At 40.2% G+C, this 24,644-nt stretch overlaps 1 protein-coding gene across 23 annotated transcripts in view; it reads right to left on the bottom strand.

The window, feature by feature from the left end:
- NRXN3 (neurexin 3) overlaps positions 1 to 24,644 on the bottom strand; it is a 1,692,180-nt gene that overhangs the window by 364,644 nt on the left and 1,302,892 nt on the right. For all 23 annotated transcript variants that reach the window (XR_003795953.1, XR_003795956.1, XR_003795954.1 and 20 more), the window contains one exon: positions 14,444 to 14,625. Coding sequence is in view for 19 of the 23 variants with exons in the window: in XM_029238319.1 (XP_029094152.1) it covers positions 14,444 to 14,625 (182 nt within the window). In the remaining 4 variants the exon portion in view is untranslated. The remainder of the gene's footprint in view (positions 1 to 14,443; positions 14,626 to 24,644) is intronic.

Below are 24,644 nucleotides of genomic sequence, written 5' to 3'. Positions count from 1 at the left end.
GGAGCAGAACCATGGCTTCTTACAGACACCCACAGTGACTTCATGAGAGTCTGTTTCCAGAAGGTGCTGTGTGAAAAACAAGACTAGCTTTCCCAAATCTAGCAACTCTAAGTCCAAGGGTACTGGGGGACTCTAGGTGGCTAGCAGCCCAACTGGAGTTCACAGAACAGTGTTGTTCTGTTTAGGCTTTAAAACACACACACACACACACACACACACACACACACACCCTTGTCCTGCCGTGTGAAATGTTTGGTCTCAATCCTTTGGTTTTGGCCTCTGCGGCAGTGAGATATCACACAAAACCTTCTGACCAGCTCACGTCACGTACAACCACATGCACAGAATTTGTAGTCAGCTCTCACTATTCTGCGATATCAATTATTCTCTTGGAGAGAGACATGAGAGCTCAATCTGCATGCCTCAAAGAGAAGTTTGGTCTTCCTGCTTCGGTTGGGGTTTATACCAGAGGAGAATTCTTTGTTAATATACTACTTATACCAAACACTTACTTTTAACAAAGAAGCAATTTGTGGAAACACAGGAAAACTTACCTAATGTGCCTTCTATGTTGTTTCATGTAAATTATATAAAGTGGGTATTTCTTGGTTCTCTTTATCAGAAATGGATAATAATTTATAAGGAGAGAGCTAAGGGTAAGTTCCCAGTTCCGAAAGGGGATCTGTTATGATATGGTGAATACTCAATTCTGGATGAAACACACTGAACTGCTCTTTGGAGAATCCTTGTAAAACAATATTCTTTGAATCTCTGCAAAGATCTAGCTCAAATCAAAGATGGAGATTTAGAGAAAGGGAAGAAAAAGACTTCTATGGTTTTCTCCAGAGCTGTCTTATGTGTCTGCATTTCAATCCAATGTTTGCATGTGTTTAACGCACACACACAGCTTGAAGGAGGAAGTACACACTCTGTGTTTTGCAGTGTTTGGGTGTGAATCAAAGGGAAACATGCGGTTCCATTCTGTTTCCTGGAGCATTCAGTTAAGTGGAGGGAAAAAACCTAATCTGCGCTGATACTGTCACCACAGGGGTTGATTCTGCAAATGCCTGGGGTCGGGGAGGGGAAGCTCTGAGTCAATGTGCAGACCTGATGGTCAAAAGCTTGAAAAGTATACTGGAAGTGGTGTGGTCTGTCTCTGGGGAGGCTGGGTTTTCATTTGGTTGATTTTGGGTTTTGTCTTTCTTTTCTGTCGGTTAGTGCTATGTGGATGCCTCTAGCAACTTTGCTGTCTGTGAAATATGGATGGATGTTCTGAAGGCATCCTGCACAATTACAAAACGAAACAATAGGAATGGTCACAGTCATGTCGAAGAACAAGGAACTGAAATTGGGGGTAAAGATGTTATTCTTTTTTGTTTCCTTTTGGTACTGAAAACAAACCAGAGTGGTCGTTACGGTGGTCACAGCAGAACCCCCAGCTGGTGAGAGGGTCCTTTGCTCTGTTTTGATTGTAAGAGTAAGGGAGGGGCTTCCCTGGTGGCACAGTGGTTGAGAGTCCGCCTGCCGATGCAGGGGACACGGGTTCGCGCCCTGGTCCGGGAGGATCCCACATGCTGCGGAGCGGCTGGGCCCGTGAGCCATGGCCGCTGAGCCTGCGCGTCCGGAGCCTGTGCTCCGCAACGGGAGAGGCCACAGCAGTGAGAGGCCTGCGTACCGCAAAAAAAAAAAAAAAAAAGAGTAAGGGAGGTTCACATGGGGATTTGGAAAACAGAGAAAAGTTCAAAGATGGAAACAAAACAGAGAAAAGTTCAAAGATGGAAACAAAAGTTTGGGGGGATTCGCCAGTCTGTTAATACTTTAATCAATTAAATATAGATGACCATGGGCTTTCACAAAGCTCTGCAGAACTTAGGTTCTGACTGCTTGTACCTACTGAGGAATCCCCACCAGAAGGTCAGCTCCACAAGTCCAGGGGTTAGACTATCTTGTTCACTCTTGTATTCCCAGCACCTAGTACTTAGCACCTAGAACTTACCTGGCATGTAGTAGGGGCTGGCTGAAAAAATAAGTGATTAGGGAGGGGGAAGGGGAAGCTGGGACGAAGTGAGAGAGTGGCATGGACATATATACACTACCAAATGTAAAATAGATAGCTAGTGGGAAGCAGCTGCCTAGCACAGGGAGATCAGCTCCGTGCTTTGTGACCACCTAGAGGGGTGGGATAGGGAAGGTGGGAGGGAGGGGGACGCAAGAGGGAGGGGATATGGGGATATATGTATACGTATAGCTGATTCACTTTGTTACACAGCAGAAACTAACACAACATTGTAAAGCAATTATACTGCAATAAAGATGTTAAAATAAATAAATAAATAAATGATTGAATTGTTTTTCACTAAAGTACTTTACTCATCTTCACCTGCCTGGCTAACTTTAACTTGAGAATTCTATTCCTCCCACCCGCCTCTCACCTAAAGCTAAGTTTGTCACGTTATACTTCTCGCTATATGCCCCTGTATATATTCGCAACCAGACCTCAGGGAGATTTTTGTCTTTTTTTAACAGGTAGCTGTGCGTTGTGGATAGTCCAAGACCCTCCCCCATGGTGCACTGTGTTCTGGGAAACACCTCACACCAAACTAATTTTTTTCATTCAAGCTTCAGTGTTGAATTAAACTTTGCTGTTTAGCCATGCAACAAAACCCACCCTAGCATCACTGATCTAAGTGGCAAAGGTGAGCGCTTGCTAACCTTAGGGACTGGTCATCAAGTCAGGGGTAAATTGAAGGGAATCTGCTCCCACTTCAAGGCATGTGATTTCCGGTGAAAAGGTCTACCTTTCAATTTTGTACTACACTTTGCCACTGGACAGTGGAAACTAACAGACCAGTGGGTGACAGCCCAGGGCTTCTGCGAAGACACTCATATTTGGTTTTAAATTAGAAATACATACAATTAAATACTGACTGCAGAGAGACTAAATGTGTTTTTGTATTATTTGAGATCATTTACAGTTTTTACATAAGAATATTTGAAGACTTCTAATAGAGCATTTATCACACAATGAAATATGTGAAGGCATTTGTCCAATAATCTCTGCTCAGATATGCAACATTTGAGAGGATTTTTGTTAAAATTTGACAAGAAAAGTTGCCTCTGAATCTCTTGGTCCACCATATTGCATGCAAAACCTTAGATTAGTTTCCAAGCCCGTTTCATAAGGGTGTTTAAGAAAGCAATTTGGGGGTAAATGGATGCCTTAATGCTGTTGAGACAAAAAACATACTGGGAAGCAATCAAATGCGACATAAAATGAAGAATTTCTTTGAATCAAGAAATAAAATGACTTAGTTCCAATTACATACTCTGCTTTACTCAAAATACTGTGCCCAACTCCTCCATTTCTGTTTACCATTCTTAACTGTGTAGATTAAAAAAAAAAAATCACAGGTCCTGCTAAATTCACCACATCCAACCTCAATACTTAGTAGGTAACTCTTGAAAGCACTATATATGACATTAGCATGAAATATACTGATAGTCTTCTTTCCTTCTCAGCACTGCAAGCAATGGTTATTTAATCCTCTAAGCCTTAGTTTCTTAATCTCTAAAACAGAAGTAATCTCACCAACTTGACAGTGTTGTGAGGACTAAAAGAGCTGATATATACAAAGTGGCAGGCACACTGGAAAATAAATAAAAGAGCAAATACAGAAGTGATTACAAAAACATGCATGTTGTCAGGTAAGAATACGAGTTTGCAGCTATGAAAATCAACCAGTAAAAGTCATTTCCAAAAGGCTTCAGTAACTGAACTACTGCCGTTTGCATTTTAAGAAGGGCTGAATAATTTTATGACCATTAGTAACATCTGTAGGCATGCAAGCTAAAATAATGATAAGGGTAATCAGATTCCATGCCTCACTGCCCATGGTGACCGTCAGCACTGGGGGGTTCTTCTTTAGAGAATTGCAGCATGACCGTAAATCCAAATGGCCTCCCCCAAAGCGATGCTCCAAGCGGTGAGAGACAAGGTCTGAGAGACTCATCCCTTTTGAGGACCACAGCAGATCATGGGATCTGGCAGTTGGGTCAATTCCCATTTTGGCTCTGATCCCCATCTGCCTGGTCGCTAACCTTCCTGCTGAAAACTACAACCACTTAGGCACCATGAGCTCTAGTGGATGGAAAACTAGGAAAACAATCTTATTTAATTTTGTAGGTCTCTCAATGGTAACAGGGCACATTCACATGCATTCTCTCAATTGACCTTCCCTACTATACTATGAGGTTGGCAGAACAATATCTGTATCTCTCCCGCTTACTTGAGATGCCTGCTAGTTGGTGGCAGAGCCAGGACTAGACCCTGTGTCTTCTGGCTCTGAGTTAGTAATGCTTATGACAACTACCAAGGGAAGAAACACAAAATGACTGGTGAGAGGACCAGAATGACAAATATTATATGCTGTAATAAATAACAATAAAGACAAAGAAGATGTCCCTGCAAAGTGATTTCAAATGACAGATGTTTGTCCAAAAGGTATGGAAAAAGAAAGCTCTAAAACTGCTTGGGTTTGAAAACCTCTCTCAAGCTTTATGATTTCTGTAAAACTTCACTATCTAGGTTTTGCCTGAACCTGTAGCCTTTTCTTTTTTAGCTTCCTTCCTTTTTCTCCTTCATCTTGTAAAGTTTTGCATATATTTCCCAAGTTCCTGCTCATTTATCTCCTTGGATATCTTAGCAGTCCTCAGAGATTCCACTGTTACTGCCAAGCTGAGAATTCTTAAGTCCCTACCTCTAGCTCTTCTCTTTCATCAGAGTTCATCACACATTTCCTATTGGAAATCTCTATGGATTGACTCTTGGATACCTTATATTTTGCAACACCAAAGTCAAACTACGATTTTATCCTAAAATCTATTTTTCTTACATGTCCCCTATTTGATCGTTGTTGAAATCATAACTTTCCCAGTCTAGACATTCCTTACTTGTCTCTTTCTTTCATTCAACCAGCTGGCAATACCTGTTGATTCTAGCTCTGAAATGTCCTTTTGTTGCATCCTCATTACCTGCCTATGACCATCATCATAGAATAAGTCCTTAAAAACATTTTTCCTGGACCACTTAATCACCTGCTATTTATTTTTCTTGAACCCACTGAAAAACATTCTTTCAATGGAGCCAAATAATCTTCCTAAAAATTAAGCTTTGGGCATTTCGTCTTCTGCTCAAAAACTTTCAAAATGTCTTCTCACTGCTTTCAGAAGCAATCTATCAATATGGCTTTCAAATTCTCCCCACTACAGGCCTAAAGTACCTGGAAAGAAAAAAAAATAAACCCAAAACATAGCTATCATTAGTTTAGCATCTATCGCAGACCAGATAAGAGTCATTAAACATTTTCACACATTACTATAAATCTTTACACAGACTTGCGAGGTGACATTATTAGTTTACAGAGAAGTCAAAAAATTCACCCAAGGACATACAGCTGGTTGGAGGCAAAGCTAGACCTTGAATCACAGACCACGTTCCTGTAAAACACGGGATCTGTCTGCCATGCCACACTGTCCGCCCATTCCCTCAACTCATTTATTCTGGACACAATGAACACCTAATTTGAGAATATAACTTGGATTTCCTTCCTTTGAGGTTACGCTCATGCTAGCATCTTCATCTGGCGTGTTCCTTCTCCAGATTCCACCAGCCAAAATCTGACCCACCCTGTCCATGTCCATTTCTTCAATGTCTACAACCAGTAATATTCTTACTTTCCTTGGTATACAGCCCATCATCCTTTAAAACGGAGCCATATGTACAATTTTTATTTCCCTCCTTGATATTAAACCTCTTCATATCTCCACCAACTCCAAATAGATTGCCGTTTCATAAATATGTGTTGAATTAAAATCATCACCAGTACACTTTCTACTCTGAAACTTTCATCAGGGGTGTAATAGTAGTTAAGAATCAGAACTGGATCTGAATGCCTGCTCAGCCGTTTATTAGCAGTGCTATCTTGGGAAATTCATTAGCTTCATTAAATATTAGTTGCCTCATTTATAAAGTGAGGCTATTAATAGTGACTACCTCACTGAGTTGTTGTGAGCTCATTATAAGATAAAATAAACAAAGGCCTTGCACAATGTCTGGTACCTGGTACTTTGTATTAGTGGTGAGCAACAGCAATGGTAGTCATGTAAGATGATCTCTAAAGATATAGTCTGAAGCAAATGTAGGAAATAACCATCAATGCTATTAAATTACCTGCCAATTTATAGAAAACGGAGTAGAAAAATAAACTGAATTAAGAGGTTAACTAAGGAGTCAAGAATAGAATAGGAGACATTTTAATTGCCAATCATCTCCTGTCATCCTGAGTATGAACTGACTTTGGGATGAAGGTTAGTTTGGTCGATCAGCAGGGCTTATCTAAATGTCTGTAAGTGATTCTAGGTTCCAAAGGTGTCATCTCAGGCTGGGAAATGACAGGTCTGGCGGTCAGTACTATCTTTGAGGCTAATATGGTTATACAGTTCCCTCCGCCATCAATCGGGGAAACACTAACAAGATGAAACAGCCCCAGTGACAGCATCAGGATCTAAGCACATGATGCTGTGGGGTGGGTGGCTAATGAATTCCCCAATCAATATGCTGAGGTCCATGCCTTCTGAATGCAGCCAGGGATCTAAAATCCGTCATCTATAGCTTCAGGGAGTTCGTGAGTTATTTCTTGCCCTGATGCACTGAACAATACCCCAGGAGTAATGACTAGTAACAGTGTAAGTGGTGGGTCAATGAGATAATTCATCTAAACGACAGCATTAAGGTAGGCTTGCCATTAAGGCATATGAGCCCCAGCACTCACTTGATGGTGCCTAGGGTTTGCCTTGCTTGTTGCACTTTGGATTCATCTGTCTCAAAAGCCTCTGCTATTCAAAACTCGTTCAGCTATTTGATAACTGCAATAATCTAGGGTATATGCTACCAGGTTGACTTTAAATCAGTAGTATCCTGATGCTTCCTTAGAATTTTATATTAGTTAAGTTGAAATCTCAAAGATCTGATTAAAAGTCTATTCATTATTTAGGAAAATAAAATATATTGTTTTCTCTGACTTAAAGAAAAGTTAATTGAAAAAACAGTACCAATAATATTAAACGCTATCCTTGATTGAAAGCTCACTATATGCCAGGAGCGATGCAAGAGTTTCAATACATCATCTCATAAGTATGTAGAAAACCTAATTTCTCATATTTTAATCTCTGTGTTCTTTCAATTCTGTTAGCTCTACGTGAGCCAAAGTTGATCACAGTATCCCCAAAACATAGCACTTAGCCTGGCACATAAAAAACACTCAGTTCACGTATAAAGAATGTCACTCATGAGCTAAATTCTCTTAATTCTAATTTCCCTAAATTCATATTATGTGTGCATTGAGGATGCTGAAACAGGACTATCATCAGTTAACAGTCAAAGGGTCACTGGTGTTAAGTGATGAATGAGAAAGATATGGTCATTTGGCCTCATTTCTCATAACTGTGTACCAGCTATAAAATGCTTTCTACATGCTCTGCCAACTCAATTTTTACGACTGTATTACTGTAAATTTCATCTGCACACTAGATTTATCATTCATTTTTCTTTTATATTTGAGGAATCAAAAAATCTATGAGATGCTTTTACCTGTACATGTGCTTTTATGTTTCCAGTTTACTTGGTGGCGGCAGCTACTCATCTCCACTCAATCTGGCTGTACCCATACTGGGATGCTCGTTCTAGCAATGACCCTTTCTGGGCTCTATTAATGCCCAAGTATAGGGCCAAGCCCTTTATGTCTTTATCTGGTGCCCATGGTGGGTCTCAAACCACTTTTTTTTTTTTTTTTTTTGGCGATACGCGGGCCTCTCACTGTTGTGGCCTCTCCCGTTGCGGAGCACAGGCTCCGGATGCGCAGGCTCAGTGGCCATGGCTCACGGGCCCAGCCGCTCCACGGCATGTGGGATCTTCCCGGACCGGGGCACGAACCCGCGTCCCCTGCTTTGGCAGGAGGACTCTCAACCACTGTGCCACCAGGGAAGCCCCTCAAACCACTTTTATACTCTCCTCGCCTATAAAGATTTTGCTCTCCTCATGGTGCTGTTTGTGGTTATTCTGTTCCCCTCCGTCTTCCCCTCCTTCTTCTCCTCTTCCTCCCCCGCTTCCACCACCACCACCTCATCCTCCTTCATCTTCTTTAGGCAAGATGAGATAGGGTTCATATGACCGAAGAAGGAACTTCAGGGCAGGGTGGATTACACTTTTACTGGTAAGCGTAGAGCCCTTTGGAACATTGTACTGAAGTGCAGAAGAAACACAGTGCATCACCTCGTGACACTGTAGAGACACAATGCCCTGCAATGAGACACCCAGGAAGCTGCAGGAGTCTACTTAGCCTGTTGACCTAACCAGGCGTCTCTCAGCGGGAACTGGGTTCTTCACCGCGTGCTAACGGAACACACCAAAAGTCTCAACTGTGGATTTGGTTAATTCAAAAATTTGCTTTTGATCAGATAAAATAGGAATTTGCTTGCAGAAAGTGTCTAAGTAGACTTTCAAAAATACTTAAAATGAAATTCTGCTTTCCATTATAAAACATGTTCTTCCTTTCACTATATATATATATATATATATATATGTTCTTTTTCTTAAATGAAGTCATCACCTGCTGGATATTTCATCAAGAAAACTACCATTCTATCTTCATGCAGTGCTTTGCCAACAACAAAACAACTTCTGAATACTTTATTTCCTCTGAACCTCAGGAAATCCTTACTAGGTAAGCTGTTTGGTGCCCATTTAAAAGAAGAGAAAAGTGAAGCTCCAAGCAGTGGAGTGACTTGCTGAAAGCCAAGTAGCTCACTGGATATGGACAGAAATGAGACTCAGATCCAAATCTTCTGATCACAAATTAAGCACATTTTTCTACTACAGCTTCTGCCTTTCAACATGAAGCACGGAATCAAAGTCAACAGATTTAGGTAGAGCCACCTTGGGAATAACAAAAGATCTGAGGAAACACACTCGACTCCCATGCAGGTGCTGACTCTGGTCCAGCTTACATAAGCAGTCACTTCGGCAAAACCCCCTTCCACTCCCTTCTCCCACCTTCTCCTCCAACTCCACCGGGATGGAACGGCCAAGCTGGGAGCTACAGAGACGATCCCCAGCAGGCCCTCTCCACAGAAGTGGCTAATGATCTGGAAAAGCTCCTAAGGCTAGAAAACCCAAAGAGGCCTTTCTCACTAAGAACAAAGAGCAGCAAAAGGAAATACAGAGCTAACCTGCAGTGCGCAGCACTCTGTGGGAAGCAAAATTGCATCTGGTGGACGCCTTTGTTGATTTCTTGTTCTTTCCCTCTTTACTTGTGTTACCGGCCTCAAATGTCAATATTCCTCTGGACCCCTCTGCAGATGCCCCCATGTACAATGCCTGAACCCAGTCCAATTCTGCCACCGGCCAAATCCAGAGATGAACCTAAGCTAACAGCCACCTAAACTCACTGAACACTAACCCGAAAGATGTTGATGGTTTGCTGTAAATATCCCACACAGGGACAGCCAAGTGAAGCATCCAGGCCAGCAATTTATACATGCAATAGATGTGAGCAACAGACCATTTATCATAATTCAGGTCTGCTCCCGTTTTTTCTCCAGAAGTCTCTTCAAGTGCTATAAATTATGGGAAAACAATACTATACAAGCCAAACGTAAATATCTGATTTCCCAAACCTGACACTAAGAGAATATCATCGGTCTTTTTTTGGGGGGAGGGCAGTTCTTTGGAAAGGGAACACTTTACCATTTTGGAAAGGAGGTCAGTGTGAACAATACTAACCCTTTCTCTTCTACTTTGGTTTATGTAAGTGTCTACATTATAAGACAGGAGGGAAACAGTTGGGGAAGGTTATAGATTCTTGTCAAACAAAACAGATGTCCTGACACATAAATTTCCACTGTTCCTGAAAGGCTCATAATTAAAAAATAAATCCAAGAGGATTTACTGTAAATTACACACAGAGAGAATAAAATGAATAGGATGTCTTTTTTACACCCTGCATTAACTACATAAAGAGAAGCTATCTCTGTCAAGAGTTTCAGGATGGCAATAGCAAGCACACCATGGTAATCCTTTCTCTGGTCCTATTCAGTTTTGTCTCTGTTGAAGGTGAGTGTAACTTGACACTGCTCCACAGAGCCTAGATGAAGGGACAATAGGCAGATGTCACTCACAGGAATAGCTTCTCTCCAAATACTGAGCAGATTAATTTCTCAACAATAGATTTCAGTGGAGAGAACTTATATTTGAAACAATAATTTGTAAAAATCCCTCTGCCCTATGATACCCTCCCCTCCACAGAATTTTATTTCATGAACACATACTTCAGCAAAGATCTTTTTGCCTTTGTCAGACACATTTTGTCTGTGATTTCATTAATATCATAATTAATAATTGACACAGAAAATAGTACATCACAGAAGTGTGAACCAAAAACGAAGAAATGTAAGCTACTTTGAAGCAATCTCTAAATTATTTTGATCTCTTGGCCTTCTCTGATTTTTTTTTAATGATCTAATTCTTGCCTTATTTAATAAGTCTATGTAATCACCACGAGGTCCAGATGAGTGGGAAGACGTTTGGTTTAAAAGAAATCAGCCAAAGAAAGAAGAGCCTCTGTTCACTTGGTGAGAACAACAGATAATCTGAGCAAACTGTGAAAGAGGAAAAATTGTGCCTACGGCACCTACCCAGCTCTGTCTTAGTGTCTCTTTCTTTGCACCAATTCTTCACCCTAGGGCACCAATGCCTTCATTCTGCCCAAGCTCTCTCCACAAATTCTTGCCATCCCCCCAAATGTTGTATGTCCCCAAATCAGCCATTCTAATTTCTCCTTCTTGCTTCCCAACCATCCAAACAGAACTCAAACCCTGTCAGAGCAGCTGACCTTAGCCTGGTGGGGTAAGGATAATAAGAAGACTGACTAAACTAATTAGTCAGTGATTCAAAGACCTCCAGGGGACTAAGAGTTGAAAAAGATACCTACTTCCCTACAGAGTTTTTAACGTGTGGGGATTTCAGGATGACAAAGGAAGAGATATGGGAGACTTCAAGCATGTGAGGAAGGACTGTGTGCAGCCTAGAGTGGCAGACATGGCTAGTGGAAGCCAGAACTCCTACTTGCTGGATTTACCTACTGCTCTCACGAATCCTCCCAATGCAATGCTTGCACTGAGAGAGCGAGAGGCACTCAGAGTGGGAAGGCGAGATGAAGCCTCTTTGCCATTCCTACTCTGGGGTCTCCACGACAGGCGAGTCTGTTTTAGTGTGAGTGCTCATCTTGGGGTCACACTCCCCAGTGTTCTTGGAAGAGCATTTCCTCTTCCCTCAAATAGGTTAACTTGGGGGTAAAAAGGGCTTATTCCAATGACAGTGTTACCACTGCTCAAAACCTCCAGGAATTCCTAGGAATCGCCTTCAGCAGCCGTATATAAAACACAAACTCTCAATCGCTTTCCCTCCTTCCTCTCTCGTGCTCTCCCCCGCGCCCCACACACACTAATTTCAGAGTTTAGACTTTGTTTTGGAGCAATGTACTAGCTTGACAACCACTCAGAAGTAGCACCAAGGTATTTTTAGTTATTCCCACAATTAACACCTGCACTCGAAGAATGAAGCTTTGCCCACGTGACCCTTGCCAGAGCCCGGGCACTGCAAGGGGGAATGAAATCGTTTACCTCCTGTCCAACCTTTTCCGCTCTCAGTAGTGGCACTTCCTTTCTTTTTGAGTAATTTTCTTTAGTACAAGGAAACAAACTGTGTTTAATAAACAAATCCACATATGACAGATTGTGAAAGTCATATAAAATTAGCAGGTATTTATGGCTTCATTCTCCTGATGTGTCTATGTAAATGTCCAAAACAAGAGGCTGGATTTTGTCATCAAGTCTTTTGACCTTCCGCTTGGAACTTCCCTCTCCAATGTGATAAAGAATCTTCCCTTTGCTCTGCCCACTCTGACCTCAGTTTTTAATCACATATGCTTTACATCTCTAAGAGGACCTTTGCAGCTTAGGGCAGTAGTCACCAAAGGACAGCCTGTAGCCTGTTCTTATAAGTACATTTTTACTGGAATACAGTCACACATACTTTCTATCTCTGGTAGACACCAGAAACGATCCATTAGTGAACAGAAAATGATTTGAAATTACTAGACCAATGAAGGGTTACCATGATCAAGAGGGTCACAGTCACGTCAGGTCCATTCCAGAATGGTGTGGTTTCTTTACATCGTAGGGTCTCTTTTACTTTTCTCTAAAAATATCAGATGGCATTTCCTAACCCAAGCTCTGAAGGACAATCTGTTGGAATTTTCCAGAATGTTTAAGCAATGAAAGCATCACTGGAATAAGTCTACAATACCCAAGGGGGCTCTACACATTTTGATGTAAAATTTCTTGTATTTTTGCTTTTAAGATTTAACATGGAATGCTTCGGTTCCTCCCAGAAGTTCCCAGGATCCTCATATCCATTTTATAAAAACACTGCCAACTCCAACTAAACTACCAGAAAACAAACAAACAAACAACATTTCTCTTAAAAGTGGAGACACTTTACAAAACAGGAATGGGAAGAAATGGATAAACTGGTAGCACATTATCTGACTCGATAAAGATGCTCATGGCTGTGTCAAATCTTATTCTTCCTAGTAAGTCACACTGAATAAAAAAAGAAAATGAAAGTGAGCTGGCAATAATAGACTAGTTATAGCTGCCATGAAATACTCATTAAGTTATATGCAGCATAAATCTCACAGAGTTTTGTAAATTATGGTGGTTCTGACAGGCCAAATAAAGATAAACTGTACTAACTATGGCCGCCTTCCTCTGTGCTCCTTGGCGTGGCTTTGTAAGATGCTTAAGCTCAGGTTCATAGTACCATATGGTTCCTGAAGCATCTGAGGAAGCATTAAAGGTTCACAACTCTTCTCAAGACCCCTATTCTACGTTTTGAAGGTGATCGTTTCCAAGCAGTCCTTCCCTGCATTCCTAAGGAGAGTCTTGACCTGCTCTGGTTCACTCTGAGATCAGACAGGCTTCCAGCTTAAGCCTCTTCCTTCCAGCTGCTCCTGTTTCCAAGGCATATTGGAAGAGCAGGTGCTGGAGATGGGCACTGCTTCCAGGGCTGAGCTTGCTGCTGTGGTTCCAGCCAGCCACCTCCACTCCAGGGCCCAGCAATGAAATCTCACTCTGCTTTCCTCGGTAGATAGGCACATTAGCAAAACTCACATTCAAAGATTCTCAGTAAATGTTGCTTTTCCTCCTTTTTGGAGGTTGGTGATAATCCCCAGTTGACTTTTCCTCTTAACTGCTTTCCCCCCCTACTATTTAAACCTAATTCATATTGCTCCAAATTAAATCCATTCTTCCTAGCCTTGTCATTGCTAACTAATGAGAACAATTCCTCTCTTTGCTTTTGGTGGCTGCACTTTGGGTACTTATGGATGAGAATCGTATCCTTCTTTAGCCTACTTTCTTAACTGCAGACTGCACAGGTGATAAAATGGGTTAACTGTGGCTATAAAAATATTTTCCATCCTCACAACAAAGTAATTTTTCCTCCAAATCATTTTAATTTCTTAGAATTGCACTGTGTTCTTAATGATCTGTAGTGAGTGAGGGTGCAATCCTATTGGGTTTATATATACAAGCAAACTGCTGGATATACAAGACACACAAATACACCAACTCTTGGTCAATGTGCTGATTCTTTTTGCCCCACCCACTGTGGCCTCAGTTTTTATCACATGTTCTTTATGTCGCTACAGGAAAGTCTGCAGGCTAGGGCAGGGGTCACCAAAGCACAGCCTGCAGCCTGTTTTTAGAAATACATTTGTATGGAATATAGTCAGGCATATTCTTTAAAAATGTATTGTCTGTAGCTGCTTTCACATTAACAATGGCAGAGCTGAGTAGCTCTGACAGAGACTTATGACCCGAAAAGCCCCAAATATTTCTACTTGGCCCTTTACAGCAAACCTTTGCTGATCCTCCCAACTCAGGAGATCACTGACACTCAAGGTGGCCTTGCTGCTTGCACCAGGTTAAGATGAGCCATACCAGGTCAGTCTCTTACTTACACCTAAGGGGTCTGTTAAGTGTCTCATGACAGGTCACACCACCCAGAAGGGGAGGGAGTCTGGGCAGGAAGAGGTTTAAATTTTCTATCCCCGAGGTACCCTCTGGGTATCATGGTTCATATCTGAGGGGTAGAATGAGGCTTAATACACACCACATCCTGGGTGTGGCTCCAACACACTGAGGCAACGTTATAAGCTTGCGCCCCTTTTCCATGTCTATCTAGAATGTTCCAGTGCATTTATCTGCCTCACCAACTCAGACCACCAGGAAGACAAGAGAATCCGGGCCACAGCCCAGTACTCACAATGTGAAGCTGAAGGAAGTCCCCGAGGCCTGGGGCGCTGTCTATGCGCACCAAGATGCCGTCCTTCACGGTGGTGCTGAAGCCCACAGCCAGGCGGTCAGAGCGCGTGCTGGGCCTGTCATTGGCCGGCCAGGTGTAGAGGATGAGGCCTCCACTTTTCCCAAAGATGTACGTGGCGCCAGCTGCGAAAGCAAGGAGAGAGGGAGCCGTCAGGACCCTGCAGTGTGTATTGCCAGCTGTGGGTACACTGCTGAGACTCTGCACAGGCAGCTGTGGCGAGAAATGGCCACCACGTGCCAGAAAATGGTGACCAAGAGGGATGGCATCCAAAGCCTTGGAAGACGGCTGTCACCCCAAATTAAAGATGCAGGCAAAATGAGTTAATAACAAAGCAGATGCTAGCCAGAGACATTCCTCGCATCTTCAGATCCTGCTGTATAAGGGCAGAGGGCAGATAACATGCTGTGTCTGAGAGCTTTGCTACCTTCGGACAACTTTTCTGCCTTCTTCAATCTAGGCCAGGGCAGGCAGGAGATAGGAAACTAGTTCCCCCATCTCTTAGCTATCAGAATATTCTGGTCAGTGGAGTAGGGAGCAGTTCCAGGAAGGCCACACAAAACTAAAGGTAACGTGGAAGTCCAAAGCCGTTATTCCTTTCCTGCCTGTGCCCTCTGTCACCCTCACAGAAAAGAAAGCCTGAGAAAACCAAGTTACATGACTCAAAGCATTTGCCTATTTCCCTCTTATGTTGCTATAAAAAAGATGGTAAAAGTTAATTCTGGAGGTCTTTAAAAAATTAACTCTATATTTTTTCCCCAAGTTGTGGTGTTTATCCGGTATTCTATAACAGTTTCTAGCTCCTTTCCAAACTAAATTTCAAAAAGAAGACATAGGAGACATAGGAAACAACCCTCAATTTAATGAATTTTGATCATGAAAAGCAGTATTATCAATTATGACTAGTGGGTTCAACGTTGTTTTTAATATTTACTTGTGTTTTAACTCTTATAATTTATAAACCCAGGGGTTAGTAAAAATATATTGACTTAAAAATACTTAGAAAACAAAGAGGAAGACAAATAAAGAAAATATTTGCATCTCCTAAATTTCAAAAATCTATTTTTACAAACAAGTTTTTAAATCTGAATTTGGGAAAAAGCATGCAGATTTGGTAGCCAGAACAGACTACACCACTGTAGTTTCTATGATTGTGTGTATGTCACCCACAGTGAGTAGTTCCATATGTCACTCATTTCAAAGTTCAGAGAACATTTGGCATTAGATTTTCTTGTGTTTCCCACTGAACATAGTCCAATCCTTGAAACTGTTTTAAAGCACCATTAGACAAGCATTCATAATCTCTAGCATTTACTAAAAAGCTCAATCACTGATCAATTTACTTTACAGAGAATATTGGGTTGAATTATATTGTTTCAAGAAGAAATGAGTTATTCAGCTTGTTTAGAAATAACAGACTAAGCTGCTATGAGGCTAGAATTAGGAGTATATGTCATATGCCATCCTCTTCTAAGGCATTAAGCCACGTTGTATTCTGAGGCATATAGAATCTAATTTGTCCTCTTTGAAAGGTCAGTATTCTAGTTGCTCCAATATGATCAGTTTGTGTATTGTATGCAGCATAACATTATTTTCCTTTTATGAGTTTCTCAATTCTTAGGGGATGGTGTCTGAAAAGCCCTCCACAGTCATCTGGAAAATTTGGGATTGCAGTATGGAAAGTTTATGTTTAATTCTGCATGCAAAACAATGTTTGTTCTTTATTATCCACCAACACCCTCAAAGATTCTTAAAATTAGAAATGTGGATATAATGATTTACTCTTGATATCTCACCATCTGTGAAGAATTTAAATAATTCCATTTCTGTAGATGATTACAAATGTCATCACCATTCTCTTTACTCTTTATTTGGAAAACTGAAGGTTACTCAGTTATTAATATATAGAATCACCAAAAGTGCAAATCAGCCTGTGACATTTTGTGGCAATTTATAAAATCTTACCCTATTCTATCCTAAATATATAGTGGATTCTGCTACAGAAATAAATCCACACTCTATCAGGAAATAATTTTGTCACTACAGAAAGAAAAAGTCAAAAGTTGATAACAGTAGCAACATATACATGGTGCTTTACAGTTTGCAAAAGTGTTTTTCAGATTTATTAGCTGGGTCTTCACAGCAGTTCTATGGAATATTTCATTTGTTAACACTGCTTGGAAACAGAGACCCAAATATCTGACTTAAATAAGTGGCACCTCCTTTAAGTCTCCATCTGGACCCTCGTGCCTCCAAAAGCCTGGCTTTACCATATACTAATTGTAGCTTAATATCATTCTACAATAAACTACACCAATGGTGTAAAGTTGACTGTACTTCATTTTTTTCACACCTTCTCATAAGAACGAAGCAGAATGAAAACAAAGCCATAACCCCTAAGTCTGACATGTTTTCAAAAGCTAGTCTGGCTTTCTCACCATACAAATAACTTTACAAACTTTCTACTCTGCTTATATTTCACCCACTGCCCTGTTCAGTATTCTCAATACAAAGAATACAAAGAGGAAGAGCATTTTAAAAGATAAATACACAACTTCTTATACGTGGTGGCTAGAAGGTCACTGTGACTTCAATTTTTAAATAAACGAAGAGTGAAACTACACTATGACAATATTACGATAAGTAGAAAGAGAATATGATTTAATTTTTTTTAATTTAAATTATTTTTACTGCCTCTGTTGTTCTGAATTTAGGATATCACTATGTTAGATAATTCTAACTTTATAGGTGAAAAGGGCATAAAAGGTACAAAGTCCTTAGCATACAGCTTTTTCTGCTATATAGAAATAAATTTTAAAATGTATTCTTGGTACTGAGTTTGCTAGTAAGTGTGACTAAAGACCCTGAATGCTTCCATAGTCCAATGCTGGCTTTAGAGGAAGTTAATTAATAGTTACAACCCTCTGCTCTGATAACTTGTTATTTTTTTCTTCTTTAATTAGCTTTGTTGTCTTGCATGTTTTTAAAGATAAATACATGCTTTCTGTTAATTTTAATATAAAATGCTTAGAGTCCCAGGGGGAACATGGAATAACTTTACATTTTCAAATTAAAAAGTTAATTTTATTATTTTTAAATGTGGATTACAAATCAACTTTTTGGGAGCATCCCAGGAACCATAAGAATCCTCTTTAATCCATTAACGATTTTCACTTCTAAGACATGCAATACCTAATTACATGCTTTCTACTCAGAGAAAGAGACTAGCGTTTCTGGTTGCTGGTTCCTCACTGTGCTCAGTATGCTGGTACTAAGATCATGCTACATTTATTAATAATCAGAACCATGGAAATTTCCTGCTTGCTAACAAAAAGTGATTCATTCAACTGATGAAAAACATGCTGTGGTGGTATTTTGGCCATTTAACATTGCAGGGTTTGCAAGTTTGCAAGCAGCTGAAGTTGCTTTGCTGAGTTCCAACCAACACAGTATTTCAGGAATGGAATCTCCACACTGTCACCGTTAGCCATGGTAAGGTGGATATACTCATCTTCAGATAGTCAACAAGCATGACATGTTATATAACACACAACTTCTTTTGTCTCGAAAGCACCAACAATGGGTGTGGCTTATTGTTTTCATAACTGGATAGCTCGCTACTGGGATGGAGCTGATGGTGATTTTGGCAGCTCCATATACGTATAGCATACTACTTTTCTGGATACCAACAGGAATAGAATCATGGTCCACTTTAAGATTTACATTAGATATAAAAATAATATATATATACATATGTGCATTAATATGCATGTGTGTGTGTGTGTGTATGTATGTGTATAAAAAAAGGAAAGTTTAGTTAGAAAATAGAATAGACTACCTGGAATTAATTTATTATTTTCCCCATCAAATAATTATAAATAAAATGGCTCCAGAAAAGCATTTATATATAATGTTGGTTACATATTTATGTTTAAAAACAACAAATTAGCTCTTTCTGAAATAATGTTCAGTTGGTATTAAAATGGAACAAGTTTGGAAGCATCTCCCAAGGGAGACCTGATAGAGTTAAGTTTAAAGAGAACTAACAGGGAACTATACTCAGTATTTTGGAATAACCTATATGGGAAAAGAATCTGAAAAAGAATATATATATATAAAATATGTACATATTATATATCTATAATATGTACATATATAATATGTACATATTATATATATATTATATACACATATTACATATATATATAAACTGAATCACTTGGCTGTACACCTAAAACTAACACAACATTGTAAATCAACTATACTTCAATAATAAATGAATTAAAATAGAAAAAATAAAGAGAACTAGATAATTTGCTAGTAGAAAAGTATAGCAGGTAGAATAATAAATTAAGTAATAAGTATAAGTCTTAGCATGCAAACCACCTGGTAGGTAAACTAGAATAAGAAACAAGATGTCAGACTCCTTCTCTGGTGCTCTTTGAACACTGCCTGAGAATTTAGTATAAAATATCAAGGCACCAAGGTATGTCTGTCTACCTCTATTATATCAGGTTCTTATTCCTTATTTCTATTTTATTATCCTTTCATCAAAATCTTATTCACATTTGCATTCTTTACTGTAAATTGGTAAATCCTTTTGGAAAATAGATTATCAAGGACATAAAATATATTATACCAGTAGATGTAGTTATTGCTATTAACTTAAATTTATCTTTTATTCATATCAATTATCATACAGATAATGAAACCAAAATGGAAAGACTTTGAAAATGACAAGTATCTCCTCTAGGAAATGAAGATATATAGAGCTCAAGGGTCTCATAATGACTGATGACTTGAAAAACACAGTTTCTCAATTTCTTTTATATATTTAGTTTGCTCCATGGGTCCCCTTACAGACACCCCTGGCTCTTTTGGGAGTGTTCATAACAGTAGGGTCTTATAATTCTATAGCTTCAAATGGGTTTCAAACTGCTTTCTTTGGGAGTATCTCATTTGATGTCTCTTTCCCCAGTACCCACTGAAGTGTTAATGGCAAATATTTTTGTTACTGTTTTAATAGAAAAGTAAACAAAGGCTCAAAGAGATTAAATGACTTGATTTGGTGTTAAGTGTTGGAATTGAGAGTAGAGCCGGATCTTCCCTTTCTTAATTCTGCCTTCTTCTCCCCTCCGCAGGGGAGAAGCTGTCCTGCTGACCCATGGGATGTATGATAGCTTCCCTAAAGGAATTCCTGGAGACCAAGAGCTCCACGAGGAGAAGGGGAGGGTAAATAACAGATGAAAAAAACTATGAACAACAAAATGTCTGCATTACAGAGGGAGCCACGAGGGAATACGAGATACATGATATAGATTTTAGAAAGAGCCCTGCAATGTATTTATTCAATGTATGGTTTATTATGATCTACTTTTTCTACTCCAAAATTTTAAAAATAAACACCAAAACTGATGATAAAGTAGCCTTAAATAAAGCAAAACTGAAGGGACTGAACATTAAGAGAGAAATTTCATGTATTTTAAAGAACAACCTTTATCTTTGGCAAAGAAATGATCAGATTTACTGCTCAGCTAACTGAGGAACTGACAACATTGCCTGAGTCAAGTATATCATTGGGGAGATCCAAGCCCCATTTCTTAAACAATGCTCAGGCAAGGTAAGGGCTCTCTCCATAAGGGGCAATTTCTTTCTCTTTCTTAAGGAAAGAATGATTAAAACCAAAGGGCATTAAGCCAGAAAACACAGAGGCAACATTTCAGAGCATATCCCTCTATTAGAGATAAAGTATATGAGGCTCTATACATTAAAACTGATCTAAAGTAAAGCTTCCAGAGACACACTTAAAATTTCCTCCTGCTTAAAAGAATTTTCATAAGCTCATTATTTTTTCCTTTGGGGCAATTATTTCTTTCACAAACCTTTGGTAGTGCTTCACAATGCTAATTATGATACTAATGTTAATACTAATATTAATAATCATACTAGCTATATGTATGAATCACTCACTATATATTATAGCATACAGTATAATATTTCAAATTCCTATATCTTTCATTTTAGATACTGTTGCTGTATTAGTTTGTTAGGGGTTGCCATAAACAAGGTGCCACAGACTGGGTGACTTAAAAAACAGAAATTTATTTCCTCACATTTCTAGAAACTAGAATTCCGAGATCAAGGTGTCAGCAGGGTTGATTTCTTCTAAGGCCTGTCTCCTTGGCTTCTAAATGTTCTTCTCCCTCCCTGTGTCACCACGTGGCCTATCATCTTTACCCATCTGTGTCCTAATTTCCTCTTCTTATAAGGATACCAGTCACATTGGATTAGGGCCCACCCTAATGACCTCATTTTAACTTAATTACCTCTTTAGAGACTCTATCTCCAATTACAGTTATAGTCTGAGGTAGTGGAGGTTATGACTTTAACATATAAATTTTGAGGAGACACAATTCAGCCTGTAACAGTCACTCTTCCAGTTTTAAAGATGAGGAAAGCTATATATAGAATGAGGTTAAAAACAAAAAAAACAGAAAAAACTTGCCTAGGACCCAAAGAAATCAGGAATTTAATCCAGATCTATCTAACTTAATGATCTGCATTCTTTTTACTGCGTCAAACTGTATGCCCTAATATGTTTCCTTTGACTTTACCTATGTATCTGTGTGGGGATGGGGATAATGATGGAGAGAAGAAAGACAATGGTTTGCTAACATGTGGCAAAAAATAAACAACAGCAAACAAGATGGAAACTCAATTCCCACGCAATGGAAATGGCAGTAGAGGGCTGATCATCCAGATCATTTTACCTTACTTAAATGACAATGGTTTAATATGAAGTTGTTCTCTATCAAGTATACAAAGCAAGGTCAGACAATAGCCTATTCCTGATTAATTACTCCATACTCACAAAATTCTAAATTATGAAGAGTGGACTCTATAATGACGTTTATTTCAGAGATTAACTATAGTCAACTTAATTTAACTTTCATAACCGAGCTAGCTTTTTATATAGCAAAACAAAGTTAAGTCCTAGGAAATTACACAGTATTTAGGTTTAAGAAAAATATATATTAAGTCTTACTGTCAAACAAAATGAAAATTCAGAACCCTTCTGTACCATGAGCTCCTGAAGGACAGGGTTGTTTAATTTATCTATCAACACTGTGAATGCTCAGGAAATAAATGCTGCTGAATTAATCAATAAAACTTGGCTCAGCTATACTTTCATATCTTCACACTGTCATTCAGGCATCTTCCCATTAATCCATCTCAGTTTTATGTCATTTCATCTCATTGTGGAAATATTTTATAAATACTCATCAATTAGGGTTCACAACATCTCCTATGATGGAATAGCTTCCAATTTATAAAAGAAATCTAACTGCAAAGACATTTGAATGATTTTTCTTTGGTGAATTTCTGGCAGGCTCAGATAAGAAAATCACACCCAGTTTTAGTCAAATTGTTTTATGTTTACCCTTCAGTTCCTAAATTACATTGAAAACTGTTTTCAGGATATATATTTCATATATATATGAAAATACATCTTAGATTTAACAAGAATACACAGTAGAAAAGCAAAGTAACACATTTAAGAATGGCAATGTTATCATTCTGTTTTACAGAGCATTAACTAAGTGCAAAGACTTTATATACATTTGTCCTTAGGCAAAATATAAATGAATGAAAAGAAAAATAAAAATGATCATTTTATAATAACTCAACAGCCTCTTCTGTAGCAGTTTTTGGAACTCATTCCTTCTGATGACATCTCATGGGACATAGCTAGAGTAAAAGGGAGGTTCAGAGTGCATTTATCTGCCTTCTTTTCCTCCTTTTATTCCACAGTTTTGAAATACCTTCTGTAATAAGAGCAATCAAGGGATTTCTAAGTACTGAATATTCTGTGAAAAATAAATATAGATGAAGAGTAGTTGCTTATTTCCAGTGCTTTGATTTAAATTCTTGATTTATATGGACTTCACACTTTGAAGGGGCCAGGGAATATAAACAGATGACCCTGGGGTATTTATGGTTCTAATTCGTAAAACATGGTATTCGCGAAAAAGTTGGCTAATATTTTTAAGAGTTATTACTCCTGCTTCTATGAGACACATATCTCTTAATCACAGAACCTATGTCAGAGTTAGGCAAAAGGAAGAACCTTCAACTAGTAAGGTCCCTTCTCTGTATCTATCATGATCATTTATCTTCACTGTGCCTAGTTGCCCGATGATTAAGAAAGTGATAATACCACTCCTGCCCACGGATCTCAGAGAGCTGGAGTAAGGATCAAAGTAGCTATCAGATCACTTATATGTGGAATCTAAAATATGACACAAATGAACTTATTTACAAATCAGAAACAGAGTCACAGACATAAAGAACAGACTTGTGGTTTCCAAGAGGGAGGGACGTTGGGGAAGCATGGATTAGGAGTTTGGGATTAGCAGATGCAAACTATTATATATAGAATGGATAAACAATAAGGTCCTACTGTATAGCACAGGGAACTATATTTGATATCCTGTGATAAACCGTAATGGAAAAGAATATGAAAAAGAATATATATGTGTAAAACTGAATCACTTTGCTGTACAGCAGAAATTAACACAACACTGTAAATCAACTGTATTTCAGTAAAATTAATTTAAATAAATAGCTATCAGGTACACTATACAGAACTCTAGAAATTGTTTCGTGGGGCTTCCGGGAAGATGGCGGAAAAGTAAGACGCGGAGATCATCTTCCTCCCCACAGATACACCAGAAATACATCTACACGTGGAACTCCTACAGAACACCTACTGAACGCTGGCAGAAGACCTCAGACCTCCCAAAAGGCAAGAACCCCCCCCCCCCACGTACCTGGGTAGGGCAAAAGAAAAAAGAAAAAAACAGAGACAAAAGAACAGGGATGGGACCCGCACCAGTGGGAGGGAGCTGTGAAGGAGGAAAGGTCTCCACACGCTAGAAGCCCCTTCGCGGGCGGAGACTGCGGGTGGCGGAGGGGGGAAGCTTCCGAGCCGCGGAGGAGAGCACAGCAACAGGGGTGCGGAGAGCAAAGCGGAGAGATTCCCGCACAGACAATCAGGGCCGACTGGCACTCACCAGCCAGAGAGGCTTGTCTCCTCCCCCGCCGGGGCGAGCGGGGCCTGGAGTTGAGGCTCGGGCTTCGGTCAGAGCGCCGGGAGAGGACTGGGGTTGGTGGCGTGAACACAGCCTGCAGGGGGTTTGTGCTCCACGGCTAGCCGGGAGGGAGTCCGGGGAAAAGTCTGGACCTGCCGAAGAGGCAAGAGACTTTTTCTTCCCTCTTTGTTTCCTGGTGTGCGAGGAGAGGGTATTAAGAGCGCTGCTTAAAGGAGCTCCAGAGACGGGCGCGGCTGCGGCTAAAAGCGCGGACCCCAGAGACGGGCGCGAGCCGCGGCTAACAGCGCGGACCCCAGAGACGGGCATGAGACGCTAAGGCTGCTGCTGCCGCCACCAAGAAGCCTGTGTGCGAGCGCAGGTCACTATCCACACCCCCCTTACAGGGAGCCTGTGCAGCCCGCCACTGCCAGGGTCCCGGGATCCAGGGACAACTTCCCCGGGAGAACGCACGGCGCGCCTCAGGCTGGTGCAACGTCACGCCGGCCTCTGCCGCCGCAGGCCCGCCCCACACTCCGTGCCCCTCCCTCCCCACGGCCTGAGTGAGCCAGAGGCCCCGAATCAGCGTCTCCTTTAACCCCGTCCTGTCTGAGCGAAGAACAGACGCCCTCCGGCGACCAACACGCAGAGGCGGGGCCAAATCCAAAGCTGCACCCCGGGAGCTGTGAGAACAAAGAAGAGAAAGGGAAATCTCTCCCAGCAGCCTCAGAAGCAGCGGATTAAATCTCCACAATCAACTTGATGTACCTGCACCTGTGGAATACCTGAATAGACAACGAATCATCCCAAATTGAGGAGGTGGACTTTGATTTATGATTTTTTTCCCCTTTTCCTCTTTTTGTGAGTGTGTATGTGTATGCTTCTGTGTGAGATTTTGTCTGTATAGCTTTGCTTCCACCATTTGTCCTAGGGTTCTATCTGGCCGTTTTAAGAATTCAGAGTCATGATATTAAAATGATCCAAAATCTTGGAAACAGAATGGAGAAAATACAAGAAAAGCTTCACAAGGACCTAGAAGAACTAAAGAGCAAACA

The sequence above is a fragment of the Monodon monoceros genome, unplaced genomic scaffold (genome assembly GCF_005190385.1).
Source record: "Monodon monoceros isolate NGI ecotype Baffin Bay Population unplaced genomic scaffold, NGI_Narwhal_1 Super_Scaffold_21, whole genome shotgun sequence".
Taxonomy (NCBI): Eukaryota; Metazoa; Chordata; class Mammalia; order Artiodactyla; family Monodontidae; genus Monodon; species Monodon monoceros.
Note: the sequence above shows the minus strand (reverse complement) of the source record. Positions and strands in the feature narration are given on the sequence as shown.